This window comes from Polypterus senegalus, chromosome 4 (assembly GCF_016835505.1).
Source record: "Polypterus senegalus isolate Bchr_013 chromosome 4, ASM1683550v1, whole genome shotgun sequence".
NCBI lineage: Eukaryota > Metazoa > Chordata > Cladistia > Polypteriformes > Polypteridae > Polypterus > Polypterus senegalus.
In genome coordinates this window covers 169,700,631-169,722,970 of record NC_053157.1, presented here as the reverse complement: position 1 = coordinate 169,722,970, position 22,340 = coordinate 169,700,631, and the positions used below count along the sequence as shown (strand labels likewise).

General features: G+C 39.4%; 1 protein-coding gene across 4 annotated transcripts in view; it reads right to left on the bottom strand.

Annotated features, from left to right (window-relative positions):
* mgarpa (mitochondria localized glutamic acid rich protein a) overlaps positions 1-22,340 on the bottom strand; it is a 90,608-nt gene that overhangs the window by 8,695 nt on the left and 59,573 nt on the right. For 2 of the 4 annotated variants that reach the window (XM_039751665.1, XM_039751666.1), the window contains 4 exons: positions 14,392-14,577; positions 12,103-12,219; positions 9,280-9,396; positions 3,458-3,568 (listed from right to left, as the gene is read on the bottom strand). In XM_039751665.1, coding sequence (XP_039607599.1) covers positions 3,458-3,568; positions 9,280-9,396; positions 12,103-12,219; positions 14,392-14,577 — 531 coding nt within the window. Of the gene's footprint in view, positions 1-988; positions 1,009-3,457; positions 3,569-9,279; positions 9,397-12,102; positions 12,220-14,391; positions 14,578-22,340 lie in introns of those variants that run through there. The other 2 variants (XM_039751667.1, XM_039751668.1) reach the window with 2 other exon arrangements.

The window sequence follows — 22,340 nt, the reverse complement described above, 5'->3', positions numbered from 1 at the left end:
AAAGCCACTGTAACCTTCTACACTGTGGTGTGCTGGGCTGATAACATCACTTCAAGAGAGGCCCACCGAATCAACAAGCTAATTAACAGGGCAAGCTCAGTTATAGGACACACTCTGGACCCCCGGGAGGTAGTAATGAAGGAGAGAAAACAAAACTGAGTTCCATTATGAACACTGCCACAAATCCTCTGACACACTAACACTGAGGACTTTCAGCCAACAGATTATTCTGCAGAAGTGTGTCAAGAAACGCTACTGGGGCTTTTTTATACCAACAACAATATGTCTGCATAATGCCTCACTGGGACTGTGAAAACCAAGTCAGAAGTTTTTTTTAATTTTTATTTTTTTCCTTTGTTCAGACCAAAGTGTGTGTATATTTATCTACTTACTTAATTATCTACCTATTTATGTATTTATTTATTTAAAGAGCTTCTGTAAAAAGCCACATTTACCCTGTGGTGACAAATAATGTTCTATCTATCTATCTCCACTACAAAACTAGAGTTGCATGCATACACTTCTGTCAGTTTTGTCAGCATAGGTGGTGTAAATATCATGTGACACTCTCTAGTAACCTACTTACTCAGGAAACACCTTGAAGGCCAGACTATACAAAAAGATAATATTTATTAAGATGAATCAATAAACATAAGGGAGGGAGGCATAAACACATGGAATATATGAAGTACAAAATAAAAAGGACAGTACTCCAAACCCTAGAGCCACTCTTAGCATACATGCACAGGATCAAGTCCTTGTCTGCTAGGAGGTTTGGCTTATAGACATGCTTATGTCAAAACACTTCAACAGTTGTCCCTTCTGCTCCTTCCGGTATTGCAGCAAAGACAACTCCTGTGCTTAAATCCTTACACTGGCCTTCATTCAGGTTTAGGGTTGACTTTACAATCCTATTTCTATCTTAAAAAGCTTCAAATGCCCTAGAACAGTGGTTCTCAACCTGAGGGGATATGGGGTGGTATGTGGGGGAAAGTCAGTAGCATCAAGCTGGAGCAAAGAGAAAAAGAGAAATAGAGAGACACAAAATAAAAAGCTGTTGCAGTTGTACTTACACTTCAAGAAGCATAAAAATCCTGCTACATTTTCAGATAAAAAAACACTGATTATTAACTCTTTTTTACCCATTTATGGAATTGGTTCAAAAATAAAACATACCCAATTTGTTCCTGTTTTGACAGGACGAGTTGCTATTTTTTTAACTTGAGGTACTTGAAGTGATGACCAGATTATTAATACAGCATCATATTTAGCACTGATAAAGAAATGGTGGCTCCACATTCATAAATGTTGCAACAGTTGTGCGTTCAACCTCCCATCTATTTTATAACCAATTTATCCGATGCTGGATCATTGGGAGCAGGTGCCTATCTCAGCTGCACTGGGTACAAGACAGATGCCATTGAAAAATGGCACCACCCTCACATGCATTCATCTACAATAGTGGCAAAATGAACAGCTCCATATATTCATTCCAAGATAAAATGCATTTAGCTAATATTTCAAAATGCCCACATTGCCTAGACTTGTGTGTGGCTCAGCTTGTAAAGCAAGGCAAATCTGTGAAAATATGACATGTGATCCTTCAACAGAAGTGCCTCAGATGCACAACTAAGACTACTCCATACTACAAGACTTTTCCAGTCATTTTCAGCCATAGCCTTCATTTTCATAATTTTAGCGACTCAGAGGTAGTCGGGCAAAAATATCTAATTAGAAGTTTGTGATATTTGAAATTTGCTATTTGACCTTTTCCATTAAACATTACTCTTTTGTAAGTGTTATTGTCCAGCTAATGTCTCATCCATAAACTCATGAACAACAGCAAATTTCACAAACCTAACAAAGTGATGTTCTGAGAGACCTGGTGTGAAAAGGTGCTGTTACTAAAGCAGATTTAAAGAGTTTGTATAAAAGAAAATATCAAGAATTATCTTGGTATTCACTACAACATGGCAATGATATAATTATGTTTGCATTTTTTGTATTGACTTTAAACAGTGTTTAGTTTTTAGTTAATAGACAGAAACTGTAGCTGAATACAATTAATATGTGCACTTGGTAAGATAAATCAGGCAGTCTGTGATGACCAAGTCATCATCATGTTTATATACCAAAAGCCAATAAACCCCAACCTTTTGTTGTTAGCCTGGGGGGGGAAATCTCACATGAAAATACATCTCCATATTATGTTTTGTAAATGAAAAGTATGAAAATGTCAGACTTTCTCATTTTTACTTAATTTTAAACCATGCTATATTCATACATTAAAAAATAATTTATTAAAAAAAAACATTAGATGTACATAAGTAAAAATACACCAAAAACAACTAGTAATAGCTTATTTAAACATCCCCAAATACAATTTTTGGGGTTTGTCACCGCATTAAGAAATATCACATTTAGATTTACCTAATAAGTGTTCAGTACTTAATAATTTAAGACCTAAAAAATGAAAAATGTTACATCTAAACATTTCAATTCCTGAGTGTGGTACGTCAAGGAAAATGGTTGAGAACTTCTCATCTAGGCCCTACTTACTGGTCAGAATTTCATAATGTACTGGAATGTAAATTATGATCCCAAGGTGCTAAAAACCGCAAAAATAAAAAAATGTTTTTCCTTTATATTTCCTCTACCTTCCCATTATGTAACTATCCATCCATTATCCAACCCACTATATCCTAACTACAGGGTCACGGGGGTCGGCTGAAGCCAATCCCAGCCAACACAGGGCGCAAGGCAGGAAACAAACACTGGGCAGGGCGCTAACCCACCGCAGAGCACACACACACACACAAACAAGCACACACTAGGGACAATTTAGAATCGGCAATGCACCTAACCTCCATGTCTTTGGACTGTGGGAGGAAACCCACGCAGACACGGGGAGAACATGCAAACTCCATGCAGGAAGGACCCGGGAAGCGAACCCAGGTCTCCTAACTGCGAGGCGGCAGCGCTACCCACTGCGCCACCGTGCTATCCATTATGTAACTACTGGATTAAAATGTTTTTTAATACCAGATGCAGATATGAATGGCGACAATTGCTGTCCTAGCCCTGTACAGTGCCCCATTTCATCTTAGATATAGTCACTAACAACAGGCCAGTTAAAGAGATCAATTAATTTTGCATTTCAATTCCAGAAAATCTTCTTCCTAATGGGACTGAGCTTTTGAAGTAAACACCCACCTCTCCTGCTGGTCTCGAACAGCAGTGAAATTACCACACTCTGCAATGTTGATATCATGTGAAGCACCAATGCTAATGAAAGACTAGTTACTGGGCGGGACTCTTGGCCAATAGAAAAGAGAGGAGGCGGGTCTTAAATTCAAAAGCTTGTTCTCGTTTTAGTATGCTCCACTTTCGTGCCCATCTTTAACTGGGGGGCAGAGGGGGAATAATGAAGTACTGCTTTAATAACCACTAGACAAACCTTGATGCTCCTGGGCATCTTCTTCATGGCCATCAGCAGGACTTTCTTGTTTCTCGACAGATTTTTCCTCTTGTTTTTCTGAGACAGAATTTTCAGCTACACCTGTGGATTCTGCAAAAGAGGGCTTTATTAGCGATCTCTTGGCCACTTAGAAGAGCCTGGAAATGACTGCTGAAACGAAAGAAAAAACTCTGTCTGCTATGTTTTCCTTCAATTGACTAACTTATAGTAAGCAGGGAGCCCAGCGGCTGTTGGGTTTCATTCCTGCCCATTTCATAACCAAGGAGAAATTCTGTTGAACATTTGCATAATTCTTTTCTTGCTTACAGTGTCCATTTACAGAATTACCCAACACCATGAATATTTTTTAGAGTTATTTGTATGTTTAAAAAATTCTTAGACTATGCAGAGGCCACAAGGAAGCAATGCAAATACCCGTTGTGCTTCAGGAGGAAACAGCGGAGTTGTAAGGGATCAGGAGATATGAGAAGTCATAAATGGAATCAAAGGTTGAAACTAACATACTAACCAGCAAAGACAAAATGAAACTCTAAATCCAAGTCAAGGAGAACAGAAATTGGTTGGAAAACTTTTAGAACACACAAACACACTCACAAACACTTTGTTTTTTCTTTTTAAGTTTTATCTGTAAACTCAGACAATCAGGAAGCCGGGGCGGCCTTTTCATCTTGCAATCCACTCCCCGTGATTGACTGCCCACAGAGCGAAATAACTAAGACACCCGCTCCTCGATGCAATGATGGGGGCTCCCTACCGCCCTACATAATGAAACAACTGAGTCACCATGCGCAGCATTCACCAAGAATGACAAAGCTGGATGAAATGACCATGTGTCTGTACGAAGAAATTATTAGTCAAAAGTAGGATCAACTCCGTGTTAAGAAGCTCTTTGTAGTCACCCAGGGGCGTGTGGGGGTCTTAATCCAGCCTTGTACAAAAGTCTCACCCACAAGTTGTGAGATAGCAGGTTTGTGGCATGTGCATTTTAAATGAATACATAATACACTTGCGTTATTGGACGGGGCGCAGGTAGTGTGGTGTAGCAGCTCAGGTATGGCAGGTATGGGGAACAGTGTTCCCGCATCCACATGAGCATGCATGGGATTGACATTTTCCTTCATTAGCACTGGAGCCTTGATTGCCACACCTGCATCCTACAGAGATTTAAAAGGGAGTCGAAGTGCAAGACAGGAATAACAAAGACAAATAACAGAACTGTGAGTGAGCACAGTATTGGGTGTCTGAGGAAGAAAAGGAAGAGCACTCGGTTCGTCCTGCAGAATAGTGAGTGATTGGCACTCCATGGGGTGGATTGTTCCCTGCTGAACTTCTGGAGTGTTGGGTAGGATGGTGGCGGAATCCTTCCTAGGATTCCAGAAGATGCTAAGAGTGCATGGGGGAAGATGGGAGGAGAGCTGGCTGTGAGCGGTGTGGCAGATGCCAACAGAGGCAACCAAGACAAGAGTTGGAAGTGAGGACGCAGCTGCTGGTGTCTCTGCCTTCTGTGCAATCTGTTGGGTGAGTTTGGGAGATAAGGGAGTAGTGGATGCGATAAGCTCAGATTGAAGGTTGGAGAAAAGAGAGGACCTGATTACTATGTAGTTTTATTCTGGTTTTATTATTAATGTATTTATTAAATTTTAAGTCACAGATTATCATGGATTTTATGGAAATATTTATTTATTGAAGATTTTTTAACTAAATTTTGGGACACTTTGTTTTGTTAAATAAAACAATAAGTACGTGCACCAACCCCTTGCTGACTGTGTGTGTCCTCACTTGTTGCAGCTCATCCTTGGGTACGTTATCGATGATTCCAGGTTCAAAAGACACCCAGAAGCATCCAGGGAGGGTGGAGCAGACCCAGACTGACACACCCGCACCTTTAACTCTGAATATCACACTACAGAGTATCATCCATAGTAACACCCTGGCAACCATCACATCAAACCTGCACAAAATAGCAGTGCTCAGGAAAAACAAAATGGCTTCGCTGAACAATGCAAATCTGCTAATCTGGCTGAATCCAATAAAACAAACAGAGAAATGAATTCAAGGCCTCAGAAAAACATGAAAAGGAGTTGGAAAAAGCAAAAAATACACAAATCATAACAATCCCAGTGTTACTGGGCTCAAGATCATGAAAACCCTCAACACAAGATGACAGTCCATCACAGGGTACATATCCGACACGTTTACTCTTTTTATACTGTGTAATAGTCCTGAAAAGCTCATGCCAGAAACATACAAACTCAACACTGTGACTAAGTCAGGAATAGAACTCAGGGCAATGGAGCTGTGAAGCATCACCGGCCCTAATTAGTGTAGAGGCCTCACTAGGTAATATTACACTCTCTCTCTGTATTCACTGTAGTATTTTCAGAATAATTGTGGTAGCCTTCTACTTGAAGTGACAGTGTGTGCTGTCACTTCTGGCACATTGTTTTTCTCTCTTTCTCTTTCTCCCTTTTAGGACCTCATCCCTCTATTTGTCACACTTTTACTGTCAGGGTATTATGTAGTCATTAGCTAAGCCACCGAAATTTAACTCCTCATTGTAGATTTATGACAAGCAGGCTACCTAACCTAAATATGCACCAACTGTAAGCAATACTTGTGAACAACTGCAGTGAACCTCTATGCTTGGAGACCATAGCCACAATAGAAAGACATTCTGTAAAATAAGCATAATTTGTTTGTTTCTGCATGGCAATCAACGACACATTACACAAATAGCATGTATTAGAATAGAATTAAAACAACATCTTCAGCAATACTAAAGTCATGTTGTTAAACAGTTTTATGAAAGCAGTAAAGACATGTGCTATAATGGTGCAACTGTTTAATCCTAATAAGCTCATAGACCCCCAACTCCAAGAAGCTTTTCAGCACTGTAAGTCAATGCCAATGTTTGCAGTTATTTTAAATATGTTTGCTTTCTTTTTACTGAAAGCTAAATGAGTTGCTTTGTAATTTACAATACAAGCTGAAAATGTTACATGGTAACCCAGATTACTTGATTTGTTTTGATGTGTGAACATTGAAGCCCTCTGCCTTCCCACATTGGCATGCCAAGTTGCTCTTTCCTTGCTGGTATAGATATGGCTCAGGACTTTCCCTTGCTGTATGCCACCCGTGTAATTCTATGCCAGTTTTTACTGTTCACCTACTTTCTGATCCTGGCGCTGGAGAGCATTTTGGTTAGACGTGCATGTAGAAATGTATAATTATTTTACATTTAGGTGACACCTGTATCCAAGGCAACCTATAAGGTTTAGGATACATTAAAACTGGTATCAGATATTTTTTAACTTGGAGTACAGGCAGGTGACTTGCTCAGGGTCTCACAGTGAGTCAAAGGTAGGAGCTGAACCATCAGCCACGGGAAGTCCAAGGCCATTGCCACCATGCCACAGTGCTGCCTTCCAAGACAACTTAAAAGAATAAAAAATTATAGAAGACTGGGAATGAAGTGTTATTACTAAGGGACTACTGAACTTTCCTTTATTGAAGACTTATTTCAGTAATCTATTTTACGGTGGCGCAGTGGGTAGCGCTGCTGCCTCGCAGTTAGGAGACCCAGGTTCGCTTCAGGTCCTCCCTGTCCTCCCTGTGTGGAGTTTGCATGTTCTCACCGTGTCTGTGTGGATTTCCTTCGGGTACTCTGGCTTCCTCCCACAGTTCAAAGACATGCAGGATAGGTGCAGTGGCGATTCTAAATTGTCCCTAGTGTGTGCTTAGTGTGTTGATGTGTGCGTGCGCCCTGTGGTGGGCCGGCGCCCTGCCCAGGGCTTGTTTCCAGCCTTGAGCCCTGTGTTGGCTGGGATTGGCTCCAGCAGACCCCCGTGACCCTGTAGTTAGGATATAGCGGACTGGATAATGGATGGATGTTGTAACACAAAGTAATGAATCAGTGAAGAAGCCAATCCTTCTTCCCTTCCACTACTACTTGCAGGGTTGGATCTACTATAAGATTAGTGAAGCTAAAGCTTCAGGGCCTCAGAAGCAACTTTTGTCCAGATTGCTTAAAAATGTTGGATGTCTACTGTATGAGGAGGAGGGGTTTTTAAAAAATAACATGAATAATTTAGTTTTATTTATCCATCCATCATCCAACCTGCTATATCCTAATTACAGGGTCACGGGGTCTGCTGGAGCCAATCCCAGCCAACACAGGGCGCCGGCCCACCACAGAGCGCACACACACACACACACACACCAAGCACACACTAGGGACAATTTCAGATCGCCAATGCATCTAACCTGCATGTCTTTGGACTGTGGGAGGAAACCAGAGTACCCAGAGGAAACCCACGCAGACACGGGGAGAACATGCAAACACCACGCAGGGAGGACCCAGGAAGCGAACCCAGGTCTCCGAATTGCAAGGCAGCAACGATACCCACTGCGCCACTGTGCCGCCCCTAGTTTTATTTAAAACAAAATAAAAGTTAAAATAAAAATATTAGAAGGTTATTAAAGTATTATACAGTATAGGATAACTGTAAACAAAAAAAAAACATTTAAATTCAGGATGTTTTATTCTAAATATATTTAATATAAAATAACTATAAATAATTTAAAATGCTATTAACATTTATGACAGAAATTAAAAATAGTATTAAAATTATTTATCTTAGGCTAGCCGTAATCGAAAAAATGTAAGCATATTTCATTGCAAAGGACAACATTTCGGTAACTTTTTATTTACATGAATCTTATAAAACCTTAAAATATGCTAAAATGTAAAACTATTAAAATAAATAATAACAATTTTAACTATGTGCAATTAAAATACAGTAAAATGTAAACGGTAATAAAAATATCTTCTTCGGTAGAAACAAACAGTAAATGAAGTGCTGTAACAAAAAGGGGAGCTGTTGAAAAGGTATGTGAATCATATTAGCATTGCGTTTGCCTTTTCAATGTTTTAGCAATCATGACAGCAATCTAGACAAGAATCTATTTCAATAAACATTTCATAAGGATACAATATTTTAAGTACCCATACTCAAAAATAAATGTTATTTTTAGAAAAATATGGTAAGTAATAAAGGTGAAATAGTATTAGATTAGCCTAAGCCTATTGTTTTTATGAACAGTGGTTATCCAGATCTCGTTGCTTGTGAAGGGGTCCTCTTAACAGTTCAAGCTTCAGGGCCCCAAAAATGTAGGTCTGCCAACGTATACTTGAATAATCTTTTCACATAAGTATCTGAGAACTGGCATCAGATTGTGCTGAAATCTTACACAGTTTTAATCTCAGTTCAGTACCCGACTAGGATGCCATGCCTCTAGCTTTTGGTGTGCATGTGCCCTTTCCTTCCACAGTCCAAAGTTTTAGAACTCAGTAGTTAGGCAGATATAAAGTAACCTGGTGTGGTTGAACGTGACTGTTTGTGTTAGGGCATACACTAATGGACTGATGTCTTGTTCAGGTTTAGAGCTTCTGTGTTGAATATAGAGTTATACAATGTCAGAAGAACAGTGAAACAGCAAACCTTATGTTGAACTGTTCTCAAGATCAGGTACAGGCTGCACATCTTAAAAATATTTCTTTGAATCTTTGCTTACATAATGAGACCACACTGACTTTTTGTTCACATGCATCTTTACCAGAAAACCTAAGCTGAACCAGTATTAGTGAGTATTGGTGTGTGCCCACAAATTAAATGACACTCCACCAAGGCCTTATTCCTACAATAATATTTAATGTTCAGAAAGTTGATGGAGCTCTTAGCCAAAGTTATGTTTTTTTTTCGTAAAAAAGATTCAGAATTTTTAATTATATCCATGCAAACCTTCAAATTCCTGAGCAGTTTCTTCCAGTATTTCTGCTGAGTTCTCGACAAATTCCTCTTGTTTTAGCGTGACCTCATCAGTAGTTGATGAAACCTGGGCAACAGCATCTATGACATCTGAAATGCAGAGATAAACATATAGGAAAACACTGAAATCATGATCCTGAAGAACCCAGTACATGTACAGTTCTATACCAATCCCACTTTATGGATTCAGCATCTTGGGTTTGAACAACAAGCCTGGTCACTGACTTTGTGGAATATGCAGATTCCTTGTATGTTTTCCTCCCGCATTCGCCAAGAAGCATGTGTAAGATTGACTGGTAAGTCCATATTTTCCTTGTGAAAGTTTGAGCATGGTTGGGTGTGTCAGAGGTGCCCTGTCCAGCTCTATTTAGTGCCTTGTGCTGCCAGAATAGGCACTGAACAAGACTAAGTTGGTTTGAGAATCATATTATAGTATGGTTTTTGCTTTGGATTATCCAGTTATGGTCCACCACAAATCTGACAGTTCCAGAAAACAGTCTCAGCAAGTTTTTAGTTCAACCACTCTAGGAAAGCTCTTGATACCTGACCTCTAAGGCCGATCCATGCTTTTGCTGGTTAGTTTCCTTATTAACATACATCAGAGCTAATGAAAGTTGCCTGTAAGTCTCAAGGGGATAAATGCAATGCATAGGGTAAGGTTTGTATAAATAAAACTTGTGTGTATATGACAGGGTTTTCTTTTCATGGCAGGCATCATTTTCCATGTTGTCACCAACCTAAGAGACTGACTGTAAGTTATCATGTCCAGAATTCCACATTCTGAAATCTGAACAGCATAAACTGCTGTCTGAATGTACCCCTCTCCACCTTCTGGTCTGGCCTATGTCTTTAAGTCCTTCTAAATTACTACTTTAATTTTTCAACTATTACCATATCTGGATTTTACAACAAAAGCTGTCTTTGGAGCTGTGCAGAGGAGAGCACCTAAGTGCACCCTGGGAACAGGGGTTTAGCACAGAACACTGGGCCCTCTACATAAGCAGTCTCTGTGGGCCCTCTCCTCTCAAAAACAAACTTTTCATTCCAGGCTTCGAGCCCCCTTCCCCAGTGGGCCCTGGGTAATAATTACCCCACCCAACTACAACACTCATTCTGGGACTAATGGACTTGTCCTATTATAACAGACTCAGGTACTTAAACCTCTTTAGTCTTGAGTAGAGAAGGCTGCATGGGCCTTCAGTTTTCTTAAAGGCACCAATAAAGCTGATCCAGAGGAATTCTTTCCAATAAATAGTGAATCACATATTCAAGGACACCGGCAGTAAAAGTCAAAACCATCTTAAGAGACATATAGCTGAAGTGGAAAAAATGGCAACTTGCAAAAAATATCTGGGGGAGATATTTGAAGAACATAGGTATTAGCAAGCCAGATAGACTGAATTGTCTCTTCTCAATTTCATACATTTTATTAGTGAATCTCACTGCGCACTGTTTCATCTTCTGAAGCTATATTACAGCATGGAGCTCCTTAAATACAGGCATGTGCGGTCAGGGAAGGCCTATCATTATGATATTATTAAGTAAAAAAACTAATAATTATAACATAAAATAAATTTGTCCACTGGTCTGTGCTATAAATTTATTTTCTGTATTATTCCAGTAATTTTGATAATTTTTGTAGTCAAAACCACTGAATTGGCGCATTTCCTGTTCAAATACAGAGGAGAAACGTGAGGTGCAGCAGCGAGGAGCCTCACCTCACCTCGGACTGTGCTGTCCCTCGCACACTGGGTTGATGCATGCAATTGGTGCTTGTCTGTTGCTGTCTCTCTGTATGTCGCCAATATAATGTTGTGGACACGTTTATTATACACCCTGACTTTCCCCAGTCTGGCTAATATCTTTAATGAATGTGTGTGACATATTTAGTCTTTCTGATCGGACATAAAACCACAGTGAAAAGCCACAAGGTGAGGCAGACAGTACCGTGCCGGCCTGAAGGGGACGGATGTGAGCCAAACAGGTGATCGTTGCTGCCGTTCTAAGCAGAGGCTCTAGACACCAATAAGTTTGCGATATCAGAAAGTCAAGCGGTGCACCGCAGCGGTCCGTTTATTTTCATTTTTCATTCTGACTGACTGCCAAAATGAAAGATTAAGCTTTTTAAAACTAAAGGAAAATAAGGAGGACTTTTACAAGAAAGTGAGATTTTCATGGAGAAGGATAGGCGCATGAACTTCATTTACAAATAAAGGTAAGACCGTAAACGATTTTCAATTTTGTAAAAAATGGGATCAGACCAAGAAAAAGAAACAATCCAATACTTAAAAACTAAATTTTGACCTTAAAATATTCCTTAGTTTTTCTTGTTATCCCTTTGTTGAACAGTCTGTATTAAAATTGATTAAAGCATTTGAATTAAAAGCTTTTAAAAACAACTAAATATTTCAGTTAAGGTCAAAATTGAAATCCGTTTTTTTTTGCACACCTCTCAATACTTTTATTTGTATTGAATGAGTATGAATTGTGGAATTCCAATGGCAAATTTAGAACACATGGAGAGTAGAGAGCAAATGTGCTCTCTCCACTCTCTCTCTCATCGCTATAAATGTAACGTTTTAGCTTAGCCAAACATGTACCTTACCTATGTGTGTGTGAAGAATGCTGATGAGATATGAAACATAACCAGTAGTCAATGTGCATTATGGCTGCCAAATGAATAGTGAATAAGCTACTCTTTTGGGTTCATGTATTTGTAAATCTGACTCTGAAGGAGTCAGTGCCTCACCAGCCATGAACTTCACCACACGTCACTGCTTATATAATGCACCTTACCTTGCAAGACGGTTTCTTCATCAGCAAGCTGAGTGTTGGGCACAAACTCTCTGTCTGTTGTAATCACTTCCTCTTCCTCTAGTGTTTTTATTTCAATGGGAAGGACAGCTACAGAAGCTTTGGATAAAACATTTGGTAATCATTCACACCAGAGTCACTGACTCTACATTTCATTTTAATTCAAGACCATCGTAAATTGATTAACATGATAATTAACTAAATAGTGATTGATTACCAGTTCTCCTATACAAAACACTGACAAACTAAAATAACTTTTAAAAAATATGGTCCATCATTTATTTCTAAAGACCAGAAGTGGACTTCAAGAGAAAATGTGTACCCAACAATGCCATGCAGGCCAACAAGGATTCAGATATACAGTATAGCCTCAAAGGTGAGAAAGACTGATAACTAATAACAAGGATGTGAGTGATGGGTTCACATGTGGGTGATAAAGCAACTGACCAATTCATAGATAAATTGCCAATAAGCAGATTAAACTAAAAGTGTTTTTCATGATTTGAGAGTTTACTTATGGGGGCTACATTGGTGGTGCATGAGTACAGACTGTTGCCTCACTGCGGTCAGATCCTGGAACCTCAACTGTCTGTTTGGAATTTACAGTGTTTCCTGTGTTTATATGTATTTCCCTCAAATAAACTGATTTTATGCCACATGGCAAAAGTGCACATTGCTAGAGTAACAATACTGTCATGTGCACACAATGTGAAATACTTTCCTGCATGTCCAACTAATATGTTGCAACTCAATGTATTATAGTGATAAAATGTGTTCTAGGTTATTTGGTGACTCTACACTGAACCTGTGTGAGTATGTCTGCATTGACTCTGTGATGTAGTGATGCTAGGTCCAGTACTCTTTCTTGACTTGAACCAAGTGCTGCTAAAACAGACTCCAGTTCTTTGCATCCACACAATGTAATAGGCAGGTACAGAATAATGGATGGATGTAATGGTTTTGTACCTGGTATGTTCTTTCCAAGATAAACTACAGCAAAATGGAATTAGTATTTGGGGGACCTATAGATTGCTAAGTTACTGGAGAGAGGTGATCAAATAAAACAATGTAATAGCAGACAGATAGAGGGAGTGGGAGAAAACTTTAGAGAGGGAGAAGAGAGGGCTTTTGGTGAGTAAAGTGGAGTAACATCTTCAAGTGCATATAGGAAATAGCACAAATCTAGCTTCAATTTGTTTGCTGACTGTGATGTTATTGTACTAACCCAGTTCTCCATCTGCTGCAGGTTCTAAACAGATAAATGCATAGTGAATGTATTGGACAGGTTCCTTAATTAATAATGTGAGAATAGAAGGTTATGATTACACTTTACAGAAAGCCTTTATCTCCTATCCCTTGCTGACAACCAGTCTGACAGTTTGTATGTAGCATCCCAATTAAAGTTAAAGTTAGCTTTGGATTTAATAAGACATAGATCAGTGTTTTTCAACCAGTATGCCGTTGAAATAATAGTGTCGCACACTTGGGTCTGAAACTGAGAGGGGCAAGCTCCTCAGGTGGTCAAGACCCGTCTAAGAATGACAGGACTACCTGGAGAAGCTGGCATAAAGGCAGCTCTGCGAATGTGATGTTGCAGGCACAGCAGATGCATCTCCTGGCTGCTAGAGTCCATCTGCTTGGGTGTGTGGTTACCAGTGATTCTCACAGTGCCAGTGAATACTGGGCATACAAGTTGCCTCTGAGGCAGATAGGGCTGGGGCAAAGGGACAAAGCAGCTGGGAATGCCAGCAAAGCACTCGCTAAGTGCTGTGTCTGCGAACACTGATCTCTGAGCTGGTTAGGAAACACTGACATAGATAATATATAGTATACTGTATATTGTAAATGGGATGTCAGGTCAGGACTAGTACTGCTGCCAACAGATGGCGCTATATCACAGGGACAGTGCATTTTGTGGCTTTAAATAGCTAGCTACACACAGTATGTGAGTTTACATGTGCCTCAAACACATTAAAGGTAATGTGCATTACATACTACAATTACTTCTAGAGCTTTTTTAAAAAGCCAGATTACTCCCACTGGGGACAAATAAATGTCTATCTATCTATCTATCTATGTTCCTTGTGTTTTCCCTTGCTTATTTTTGTTAACCAATCAGTCTTTTTTTATAACTTTGGCCAATTTTACATTTATTCTGGGTTCAGGGGAGTGCATGCATCATTCTCTCTTCCTCTATCTAGCTGTTAGTATATACTACATAAATTTTTTATATACATAAATAAAGCATATAAAATATATATTGTTACCTACCTTTTCTTTCCTGGGTAGCATCTTCAGCTGAATATTGGTCAACAGATATATTGCAGTTGTCCAAAGGTGGCGATACCACTGGGTCTTCAGAAGTGGCCAAGGGCTCCTCCTCCTTTATGACTGCTTCAGAATTAACTGAAGTGTCTTCAGTAATTTCCAGAAATGGAATGGCTTCTATAGTAGGTTCTGCAATAAGCATTTTAGAATGGCTAAAAGTCAATAAGCAGACTGTCCCATTAAAGTCGATTTTTTAAAATGGTTACCATGTACTCAGCCTTTGCTTTTAGTTTAGTGGGTGCAACACCGGAGCCTGTTCCTACTTTTTAAGTGTTATTACATGTTGAAAAAAACAAAACTTAAATAATACCCATTTCACAGACCATAAAACATGCATTTCCCATGACCAATACTAAAGGGGAAGACAAGTCATGGTAGAGTTTTTGATCACTAGAAATTGAATAACATTTTCACAGATGTTTATGCAGAACAACTACATTTAGGGACACTTACACAAGAAACTCAGCTCATTTTGCAATTATAATAATTTTAGTTCTAGGACTGGGGTCTCCAACCTTTTTTCCCCTGAGAGCTACTTTTACAAAATGAAAATGGCCGAGAGCTACTCATGTTTTCTAACGTTTATTCTCATAGCTTATTTCAGCCCAAACAAACTGAATAATGTTGGTGTCCACAACTCACATTTTGCATTAAAACATCACAAAAATATTTAGTTCACCTGCAAGTGCATTTTGTATGTCTGTATGCATTTTCTAGTGTAATCACACTATTGAACTAAAATATGAATGCTATCAAAACAAAACGATGCAATTACAAATATACAGATATTACTTATTCATTTGTTATTTTGTTACATGTCACTGTTTCACTTCACAAGAGTACTTACATGTCCAGTTGCATGAGTGATGTGTTTTTTATTTAGTGAGATGACTTGCACTGCATGGAGTCAACAAGAGAGATGTAAGGTGGAGTGTAGCCACTTAGGTTCACTCTTATGGAGTCATTCAAATGTTCATCCGTCAGTCTTGTTCTGAACTTTGTTTTCATGATATTCATGTCAGAAAAGGCAGACTCACACATGCACGTAGACCTAAACAGAGCAGACATTTTCAGAGCTGCTTGGTGAAGATTCTTATAGTTATCTGGCTCTACTAAGCTCCAGAAATGCTGAGAATGCTGTCCTTATGTCAATAAGGCATTCAAGCAGGGGCTGGACAGAACACGGACCTCGGCGCTTCAGAGGGAAATAAACCTGACAGTCATCTGCATACATCTTGGCCACCATCTTGCATTTTGACTGCTGTCATTTTGGATACTTATCGTTAGGACAGTCGTGAACTACGGGAAATCGATGCGCCAGGTTTAAAGGTCGGTTAATAGGCACTTTTAATTTGAGTGGCAGATTCATTCTGTGTCCTTTGCTGCAAATGTTTCTTGCTTTGTGGTACTGACCTTTTTACTTAATTTTTTGACTATGGTTTTTGTCTCACATCTTGGCTCGATGACTCTGTGTCTTTTAATCTCCCACTTTTAAACCTTTACCTGCCTGTTGTTCACTAAGGTTACTTGTCAGCTTGTTGACATAACACTCACACAATTGCAGTGCAAATAATTTTTGAAGATTCTTAAATTTGTCACTTAGTTACCAACCAACTGACTTTTGTCTACGAGGGTCTCATTTACAGTATGTATAATCTGACTGCTTTGGATTAGTTTTTCATATTGATAATATTATTTTAATGTTATGCCTTCATTATGTTGTTCGCAGCAATGACGTTCATTTGCCAGTCACGTGGTCACCAGAGCTCACACATTAGAACCACTGAGACAAAAAAATGCAATTCAGTTCAACAAGCTTGCCAATTCTGTTCACCTAGATTCTCAAAAATAACATCGAGATTTGAAGGTTCCTCGACACATGATGTCATTAAACTTACCTTTAAAAAGCTTTCAACTTGCTTACTTTTCATCTGCTTATTTGATTGAAGATAAAACTTTTGTTTTCAAATATTTTTGTATTAGGAGGGCATACACCAGAGATCAAGTAATTTGGGTTTTGACTTTTGGTTAGCATTTTGTACATTTGGAATACTGTATTTTACTCTTTTTATTATTATTATTATTATTTTGACCCCTGCCTGTTTTTTAACTATTCTTTGTCTTTCTCATTTAATTTGTCTTCATTTGCCCAGTCCATCTAATTTAGCCTTTATTTTGACTACACTTGTTCCAACAGTCGTAACACTGCTTCAGTACTTACACCTCAATTAGTCAAAACTTAATATTAACCAAAGCTATTTGCCAACCAGTAAAATATTTTCTGTCCTCTTAAGAAGATAAATGTACTTGCCTTTTAAATGTGTACTAAGCAATTTGTTTTTCAAATGTTTCCACCATAGAACATTAACAGTGGGCAGCCTGCTTCTTCCAGAAGGGGCCTGGTTCATGTGGAATTCATTAGAAAGTGTCTGAGGTGTCCTAGTATCCCATCTTGTCTATTATTACAACACAACAGAATGTCTATCGCTGCTGAATTTCTAAGAGGCACTCATACATTGTGATAACATCAGCTTTTGGTGGTATAACACCTCTTACACCTTGAATAAAGTTTTTTCTAGAAATACACCACTCCATTTTCATAAATTAAATGAAATGAGGGAATTTGATTACAGGGCTCTAGGCAAAATGGCTTTTTAAAAATTCTTTTCATAACTGATACATTCAGAAAGCTTCCTCATAGTTAACATACTCTATATGTATACGGTGTACAGGTATAGAAAAATGTAGTACAGCAGAACAAAAGTATCAGCGGGTGATACATTCCAAGACTACCGCAAATGTACAAAACTGTGGAGAGTAGCAGACACAATTTATCAGTCATTTTTCATTTACATACATACCTATGATAAAGTTTAACTGATAAATTACACACAAATAATATTAAAATACATTGTACATTTTTATATTTGTTCTTTCTCTCTCTTGAATGAACAAGATTCTGACATTTTATCTTAACCCTCAAGGGACAATCAAGCAATGAAAAATATCTTGTACACACACACAGTTTAAACACATTTTTACATGTACTTTTAAAAAAATATTTTAGCCTATTGTAGGTACCCGTCCTGGGTATGACATTAATCTTCATCCAGCCCTGCATGTAGGCCCTCCAACCTGCAGGGAAGAACCTGGGGGTCGGTGGCAGAATTGGCACTCCAGTCACCATAAAAAAAGCTCACACTGTTCCATTCCATCTGAACTAGTGTGGTGCTGAGGTGTCACCTGTTTCATGGCTGCACTCGGGTCCTAATCTGGGATCCTGAGTTGGTTTGTCATGTGGAGGGTGCAGCAATTTCTGTAGCAGTGCATGCTCCTAACCTCCTCCTCTTCCTATTGTGGGTACTCACTGGCATCTCCATCCTTCGTTGTTTTCACCGATGGGAAAAACGTCATGGCTTCTCTTAGGCTTTGAAAAACTATCAGCATCACTACATGTACTTTGACACTTTTGGGCTATTAAGGAAAATTAAGGTTTTATTTTTGTAATAACGTGATCCATGACTTCATGGCAGCCATGATAAATAAGATGGCTATTGGCATTAAGCAAGTGCCTGAATTATAACACCTCTTATTGTGAGGACCTGCAAGAGATTAGTGCTCAATCAAAAAAAATATTTAGTAGGGAACAGCTTACAGCAGGGGTGTCCAATTCTGGTCCTGGTGGGCCACAGTGGCTGCAGATTTTCATTCTAACCCTTTTCCTAATCAGCGAGCAGTTTTCACTGCTAATTAACTCCTTTTCCCTTCATTTTCATAGCCCTGCTTTTAAGGATTCAGTCCTCTGATTTGATTTGTTTCTTCATTAAATGGCAGCCAAACAGAAATGAGATGTGAAATGAGCCAACAGATGACCAGCTAAATTAGAATGTCAAACTCCATCCAGTTTCACTCCAACCAGTTTCTTAATGAGAAGCCACTTCTTGCTGTTAATTAAAGCCATTATTGAATATCATGACTTGTTGGTGCTCTCATTCTGCCACAGCAGACTGTTAATTTTTTGTTTTTTCTAAGACCACTGTCAAGATGTTTTGGTGACCTGAGCAGACCAACATGATTGAGACCTTCACTGTTCTTTATTTTCAGGTTAGCTGGTCATGTGGCGGCTTGTTTTGTGTCTCATTATTGTTTGGCTGCTCATTAAAGAAAAAGAAACAACTAAGGGGTCTCAGTCATGTCAATTAAAACTAAGGCAAATCAGCAGCAAAAACGGCTCACTGATTAAGAAGATGGTTAGAATGAGAACCTGCGGCCATTGCGGCCCACCAGGTCCGGAGATGGACACCCCTGGCTTACAGGATAGCACTACCAGATTGAGAAACAGCTTCTTCTTGGATGAACAAATACATCATCACTAAATCCGACTGTACACTCTGTGCGACTTAGACTTCACTTTGTATTTTGTTTCAGTAGTCTCATGTACTAAATTATTTGCTGCTACCTTTTTTACTTGCTGCTAACTACAGGCATGTTGGAATAATACTTTTTTTAGCTATAGTTATCTTACTTATGTATAAATGTTATTTCATTTTATTTTATTGTGTTTTTCTCTTTTACCTTTATCACAACGTTTTGGGGGTTAAGGGGCTACTTATAGGGTACTTTTTATTATGATTTTTTTTATATGGGACTAGCTAATTACCCAGTTGCTTCGCTCACTGAGTGCAAGGGAAAAAAATAAAATGTAGTATATAAATTATTAAACAGTAAAACATTAACATTTAAGAAGTAAAGATACATTGAGCACTACTGGAGTGCTTTAGGGTAAAGTACATTTTAAAGGCACTATAACACAACAGGTAAATAGTACTAACAGCAGCTTAAATGTATTTGGATCATCTCTCTGTAGGAGATCCTTTGTGAAAGGCGCTACACGACCGGTGTGGTATAAAAATTACATTTTGTATGCGATCCTCCACATTTCTGCTTGACAACCTTGCACTATGTGCCTGTGATTTAAGAGAAAAATTATTCTGAAAAATGTGGACGCTGCCCTTCCGTGCTTAACAGGCAGAAGGTTCAAACAATTCCCAAGTCCAATACTTTACATGAAGAGGTGGGTACATCTTCTTAGATGTAAACCCAACATGTTGTTAACAAGAATTTATCACAAAAGCAACCTTGAATGTTGTGGGGTTTTAGTGACCCGAACTCACCTTAAGAGACAGTAAGTAGTCATGCAGCACAATTTACAAAGAGAGTCTTGCTTCGATGGTGCCGATTACACTCATTCACAAAGATTTCCACTCTCCCAGGAGCCGACGGGGCACTCGAAGTGTCACAAACAGTGCGAGAAGAGAGGATGCCGCCAGAAACTGCAAAGTTCTCAACTTGGTGGAAGAGCCTGACATTCCACGCCTTTCAGCGTCCTCTTTGTTCTCACGACCCATCACCGTTGAAGGTGGTCTTGTCTTCACATTGTTTACAGCTCGGCGCAGTTAAAATGTAGAAAGACGCAAAGCTGTTTTCCTCATCTCTTCTACTATCAAGTACTGGCAATTAAAAAAAAGTTACAATGTGGCAGTTTCCGCAACAGTGACATGGACGAATAAATAAAACTTCTCTGTCAGAATGCGCCTGGTGGTGGACGGCTCAGCGCTGGTGTCCAGATAGGAGGGCTGGGAGAGGGCGATGCGCAGCGCACTTCTATGGGATAGATCTGCATGTTTATATTTATTTCTTTTCAATATCAGTAAAATAACTCTCACACAAATAATAACAATTTGTAAAGACGATATAAAAATGGCGTCCACAAACGAAGTGATTAATTTCTGTATTATAATATGTTCTGTGGTCATATGTAATTTCCGTTTCGCATGGTCATAAGTAATTTCCATTATTCCAAATGCAAAAAGAATTGTATATATATAGATTATCATGGGCAGTGTTTAATTACTGGAAACTGAATACCAAATTTCGTTTCTGCATATGGATGTTGAAATGACAATTAAGATCCTTCATCCTTGATAAATGAAAGCTTTGTTGGCTTATTCAGGGGGGCAGTGTTTAGCACTACTGCCTCATAGCTCCCTGAAAATTGGTCCAAATCCCAGCCTGGAGGCTGTTTGTTTGGGCTTCTTAGTACACATCAGTTCATAACATTGCCTCTAAAAGAAAAAAAAAAACAAAAATTGCTACTGTATTAAGAACCCTGGGTTCGCTTCCCGGGAAGTCCTTGCGTGGAGTTTGCATGTTCTCTCCATGTCTGCGTGGGTTTCCTCCGGGTACTCCGGTTTCCTCCCACAGTCCAAAGACATGCAGGTTAGGTGGATTGGCGATTCCGAATTGTCCCTAGTGTGTGCTTGGTGTGTGGGTGTGGGTGTGTGTGTCCTGCAGTGGGTTGGCGCCCTGCCCGGGATTGGTTCCTGCCTTGCACCCTTTGTTGGCTGGGATTGGCTCCAGCAGACCCCGGAAACCCTGTGTCCAGATTCAACGGGTTGGAAAATGAATGGATGGATGGATGTATTAAGAACTTATCCAAATGAAATGCCCCAATGCATATTTAAACTGATCAGTTGTTGCAATGTAGATGTACTTAAAAGATAAAAGTTGCTTTCAGTGTTTCTGCTGTCTTATTTACAAAACTTCTTTTAGTTAATCTTATCAATGTATAACATTTTGGAAAAGACAGGCATTTAGATATAGAATGTGAGTATTTTACTTTTAATATATAAAGCATATTCGATGTATGTATGTTTGTTTGTCCGCCATACAAATCTGCACTGGGCGTCCGATCGCCACCAAACTGGGCATGGGGCACCTTTGTGACCAGGAGGAGGTCATGGGGTATGTTTGGTTGGGAAAAATGTTCGTGGTGAAGTGCGGGGCACCTTTTCACCGACACAACATTTGCCACACGTCCCCGTACTTATCATCAACAAGATGGCCGCACGTTGCAAAAGATGTTCACGGCAGCGCCATCTAGCGGCACGTTTGGTCCCTGTCCGTCGCTCTTTACCCATGTTTCTTTAAATTGCCAAGAGATCGCAGAAGTATGAAAAGGTCGACTGATTTGATCGAGTGAAGGGGAACTGCCATATGAATATAAAACGTCAACGACCCAGTATGCGTGACCGGCTCACACACCCGCATTTCCGCGGGTCACACTCCCACACACACTGATATTGCTGTATTTCATTTGCCAACGTCCGTTATATCGCAGCACGTTTGAACACAGACTCACCTTAAAAAGACAGCATCCTTCCCCCATCATTTTCCCCACACGCACCAGCGGTTGTATGTCACTTCTCTCTGTAGTTTCCATCGCCACCGTCCATTATTTTAGCTCCCAAGAATGAAAGTGTGAACAAAATAAAGATTCACATCCACCAGATGATTCCAGGCAGCCCTGCAAATTACAAATCTATCGACACTGTCACAGACCCTGCTCAAACTGTTTTGTTTCCAATAGAGATTCTGAATTCTCTGGAACCAGCACCAGTTCCCCCGCACAATTTCTGTCTTATCACTAGACCACCTACCATGCTACTTCACAATCTTGATCCTCCAAAATATGCAATATGACTCGCCTTTGTGTCAAGACTATCCAAATATTATTGAAGCAACTATCATGACAGGTTCTGCAAGACGTGAGCATGTTTTTATAACAAGAATACCGCTGATTCCGAATGATTTACCCCTTAATTTCAAACAACTACAATTTCCTGTTTGTTTGGCTTTTGCTGTGTCAATTAATAAAGCTCAAGTGCAATCACCGCAAGTTCCAGTCATCAATTGGGAAAATCCATGCTTTTCACACAGACAACTCTACGTAGCATGTTCTAGAGTCGGCAATCCTCAGAATTTGTTCATTTTCGCACCATAAGTGAAGACAAAAAATATAGTGTATCCAAAGGCTCTAGTATGACCACTTA